General features: G+C 58.1%; 1 protein-coding gene across 1 annotated transcript; it reads right to left on the bottom strand.

Moving 5' to 3' along the window:
- Positions 1-1,710: 1,710 nt before the first annotated feature.
- Positions 1,711-2,562, bottom strand: RNF228 (ring finger protein 228). The gene has a single exon (XM_074154117.1). It carries the CDS (start codon positions 2,560-2,562, stop codon positions 1,711-1,713), a length of 852 nt encoding a protein of 283 aa, XP_074010218.1.
- Between the last annotated feature and the right edge of the window lie 1,540 nt (positions 2,563-4,102).

Below are 4,102 nucleotides of genomic sequence, written 5' to 3'. Positions count from 1 at the left end.
AACACCGCTTGGGTTTGTGGGTTGTTTTGGGCACCAGGGGGTTGTTTTTCACAGATTTGTGATAATCAAGACAATGCACAGTACACATCACTTGTGCGGTCATAAAACACATCACACACCTTCACCTGCTGTCTTTACAGTTCTACATAGTAAATTCCTTTGCACTTGTGATAAATAGAAGTGGTCAAGTAAAGGTCTATGAAGAGGATATTTGTCAGAATATCATGCAGACAGCTTGCAAAATACACATACTAAAAGATCACTTTTAAAATTCTGGAATTGTTAAGCATGAAAATAATTACCTCATTCCATTACAGTACTGTGTAGAAACACGGAATAAGCAGCATCATCTTATTCCCAATAGAATAGATTGTAACAACTAATTCGGTTAAAAAAATTCAGGCACCAAATGAATTATCCTGCAACATAGAACAGTATCTATATAGAATGCTCCCAATATACTACAAAACCAGCTGTATGGCAATGTTTTTCCATTTCATATTATGAACATTTCGTCACATTTTAAAGACTTCTTTGATATTCCAACCTCACAGAACAAAAACATTTTCTACTGGCCTTTACAGAAAAACTCTTTAACACAGAAGAGAAACTTACCAAGAGGGAAAATCACCGTCTTATTATAGCTACCTCAGCCGAAGGTAAATATTTAATACAGAAATTATGCTACCGCATTCCACTTTTGCAGTGATGCTGAAAGTCCATGTTTTAATGTGGGCTTCTCTCATTCTGTAAAAATTGAAATCAATGGCCAGTGAAATATTACTCTCTACCACAGGAGTCCCTTAGCTCTATATCAGAGCTCCATTAATTAAATAATCGTCCATAAATTGTTTTAAGCGTCCAATGTAGTGTTTCAGTCTCCCACATTAAATGAGAATTTCAAAGAATTAAATAATAAAGCTTATTTTAAGCAAACAACAGAGGGCCGGACGGCCTTCTAATAAAATTATAACAAAACTGTACTTGATACATCGTAGGGAAACTTTGGCTCAGTCTCTTTAAGATAATAAATTTCTGTTACAGCTTCTTCTACATGGACTTGTTAACTTCATAAAAGGGAAAATGCATGGAACACCGTGATCCCGTTCTGCTCCTAACCAGTGAATCTCTCCAATTATCTTCCAGGTGGGGGCAACAGTAAGCCAGTTTTCTTTAACAGGGATTGTGTCCTCCTGCATCAGGGAGCCCAGAAGCCAGGGATCGCTCCCGACAGCGCCGGGAGGACCGCGTCCCCCAGCCCCGGGGAGGCCCTTCACAGACATCTTGGCTAGCGGGACGGTCCTGCCCTCCCTCCGGAGCGGCCAAACCCCTCTCCGGGCCACCCTGCCGACCGTCCCCGCCACCCCCGGCTCCGCCTGAGCCGCGGGGCTGGCCTGGCTGCAGGGCCCGCCCTGTCACCGCGGCGGGCCTGGGGCCCGTCACCCCGGCGGGGCTGCGGCCTGTCACCATGGCGGGCCCGGGGCCTGCCCGGCCGCCCCCCGCCACCGCGCCAGGCCCCAGGCCCAGAGCTGACGGGCCGCTTACATCCAGGAGAGCCACGGCCTCGCCCGCCTCCTCCACCCGCCTCCCGGCTGGGACGGGGCTAACACCAACCTGCGAGCGGGGAGGGGGCCGGCCCGCTGCCGGCCCGCACGGCGCCGGGCCGCGCTCCCCTCTCACGGCCCCCGGCCCCCCTCAGCCCCGCCGGCGCTACGTGTCGCTCCTGCGGGCGGCCGCCGCCCGGCCCCGCGGGGTGGCGTTGGCGGCGGCGCCGCCGGTCGCCGCCTCGGGCCGGTACTTGAGCCAGCAGATGAGCCATGTGACGACGACGGAGAAGAGGGCGAGGATGCTGGCCACCGACAGGCAGATGGGCCCCACCGGCGACGGCGAGGCCGAGGCGCCGGGCCCGCCGTCGCCGCCGTACTGGTTGACGAAGATGAGGCCGGTGAAGAGCAGCACCACCATGGAGAGGAAGGAGACGACGACGCACACGCAGCCGGCGCTCAGCGCCGCCCGCTTGCAGCTCTGGCAGCTCTCGTAGCCGCCGCCCGAGGAGCGCGGCCCGGCGGGGGAGGGCGGCGGGGCGAGGGCGGCCGCCGCCTCCCGGGCGCGGGGCGTGCGGCGGGGCGGCAGCGGCGGCAGGCGGTCCTGGGGCAGCGGGTCGCGGGCCCGCAGCTGCGGCGGGCAGGCGGCGGCCAGCTTGGTGTTGACGGGGAGGCCGTGGACGCGGTGGTCGGGCAGCGCCGTGCGGTGGCGGCAGAGCGGGCAGGCCAGGGAGCCCGGCCGGCCGGGCCCCGGCTCGGCGGAGGAGGCGGCGGCGGCGGCGGGGGGCTGCTGGGCGGCCCGCAGGTGCAGCTGGCTCAGGCACTCCTGGCAGAAGGTGTGCAGGCACTCCAGCAGCTTGGGCGCCCGCCGCTCCTGGTCGAAGTAGTTGTAGCAGATCTTGCACTCGTAGTCCTCGTAGCTGGCGGCGGGGGGGGCGGCCGCCGCCGCCGCCTCCTCATCCTCCTCCTCCCGCCGCCCGCCCTGCCCTACGCCGCCCTTCTGCGCCGGCTCGGCCATAACATCTCGCCGGAGGGGGGACGGAGAGCGGCGGAGAGTCCCGCACCGCGCCTGGCAGGCGGGCGGGGAGCGGGGGCAGCCGCGGCCCCGCCGCCTCCTGGCCGCGCCCGCGGGCTGCGGCGCGGCCCGGCGGGGAGGGACGGAGGGATGGAGAGAGGGATGAAGGCGCCCGCCCGCCTGCCTGCGCCGGGGGCTGCGGGCGGGGGGCGGGATCGGCGCCGCCCGCCCCCGGTGCGCGGCGGCGGGGAGCGCGTCCCGGCCGGGGCGGCGGCGGGGCCCTGCTCCCGGGCCGCCTCGCCTCCCCTCGGCCCGGCCCCCACGCCCCAGGGCCGCGGGAGAGGCGAGCGGCGGGGCGGGGGTGGGCCGTGCCCGCGGCGGCACCGGGGGGTCGGGGTACCGGCGTCGGGCTCTGCCCCGGGGACCCAGCGCCCGGCAGCCCCGGGAGCTGCCCCGGCGCTGGGAAGCATCCGTAGGTGGAAAATGCCGGTAGCTTTTTAGTCCTGAATTGCATTCGTTTCATCGTTCTATCGGTTTTAACAGTTTATGAGGGTTCCCCAGTGTGATGATGCAGTTCTGATTACAAAACATTCGTTAGGCAGCGAACGCCGCTAATCAAGGGTTAATATGGGCTTCCCCATTACGGCAGGTTAACATCTGTTCAGTACATCGCAGCTCGCAGGCTAACGTATATTTTGCTTCTCTTCGGGAAGAAGCTTTTGTGCACTGTGATTTTCTTTCATTATGCACAGTGAAAATAGAAGGTATTTTGTCCAGGAAGCCAGAGCCAGAAGGAGCTACTGATGTTTTTATTTACATCCTGACATTCCAGTAAGATTGAGAGGTTTTGCCCAGGTCAGTGAAAACTATCCAAACAATAAAGCATTCATAGCTTCCAGTGTCATGTGTTAAACAATCTGATAGATTTCACTAAATCAAATTCTGCTCTGTCACATCAGGGAAGTCTGGAGTAACTCCATTGTCTTCAGGTGTAGCACAGGCCATAAAAGTAATTATTTCTCTCTGTAAGTTGTGGAAAGGCAGTTGTGAGTGGGGACAGCTCTAGGCAGGTAAGGCCCGGGTCTCGGGGCACATCGCATCGCCCTGCCGTGGTGTCAGAGCTGCACCTTGGGGAAACAGCTGTCGGGGCTCTGACATCTTCCCCTCTCCTCTGCAGTGTGGTGTGACGTGCTGTATCGGGCGTGCTTCACTGCAAATGCTAGGGGAAACTCCCTCTCCTCCTCAGCACTGGATCCCTTCTTTTATCTGCCTGTGCTGGAACTTCTTGAGACCTGAGCATTCTTGAAGGGCCAGGCAAAACGGGGAAACTGCTAATTGTTTGGAAAGAACAGACTTCTTTTTTTGGAAAGATGAAAAGGCACATATTACTAAATTGTGGTGGCAGGTCTGAAGATTGTCCCTGAGTCCTTGAAAAATAAAACTGGCAAAAGAGGGAACTTCCTTAGAGTTTTTCAGTTTCGCATAAACCAAAGTAATGGGATAAAGTCAAACAGAGAAAAGTAGGAACACTCTCTGTACAGGG

This window comes from Numenius arquata, chromosome 9 (genome assembly GCF_964106895.1).
Source record: "Numenius arquata chromosome 9, bNumArq3.hap1.1, whole genome shotgun sequence".
In the NCBI taxonomy this organism is placed as follows: Eukaryota; Metazoa; Chordata; class Aves; order Charadriiformes; family Scolopacidae; genus Numenius; species Numenius arquata.
The sequence above is the reverse complement of the archived record's forward strand: the minus strand, read 5'-3'. Positions and strand labels throughout refer to the sequence as shown.

Bases quoted from the DNA above. Each gene is read 5' to 3' on its own strand.
- RNF228 (XM_074154117.1), bottom strand. From the start codon at position 2,562: ATGGCCGAGCCGGCGCAGAAGGGCGGCGTAGGGCAGGGCGGGCGGCGG.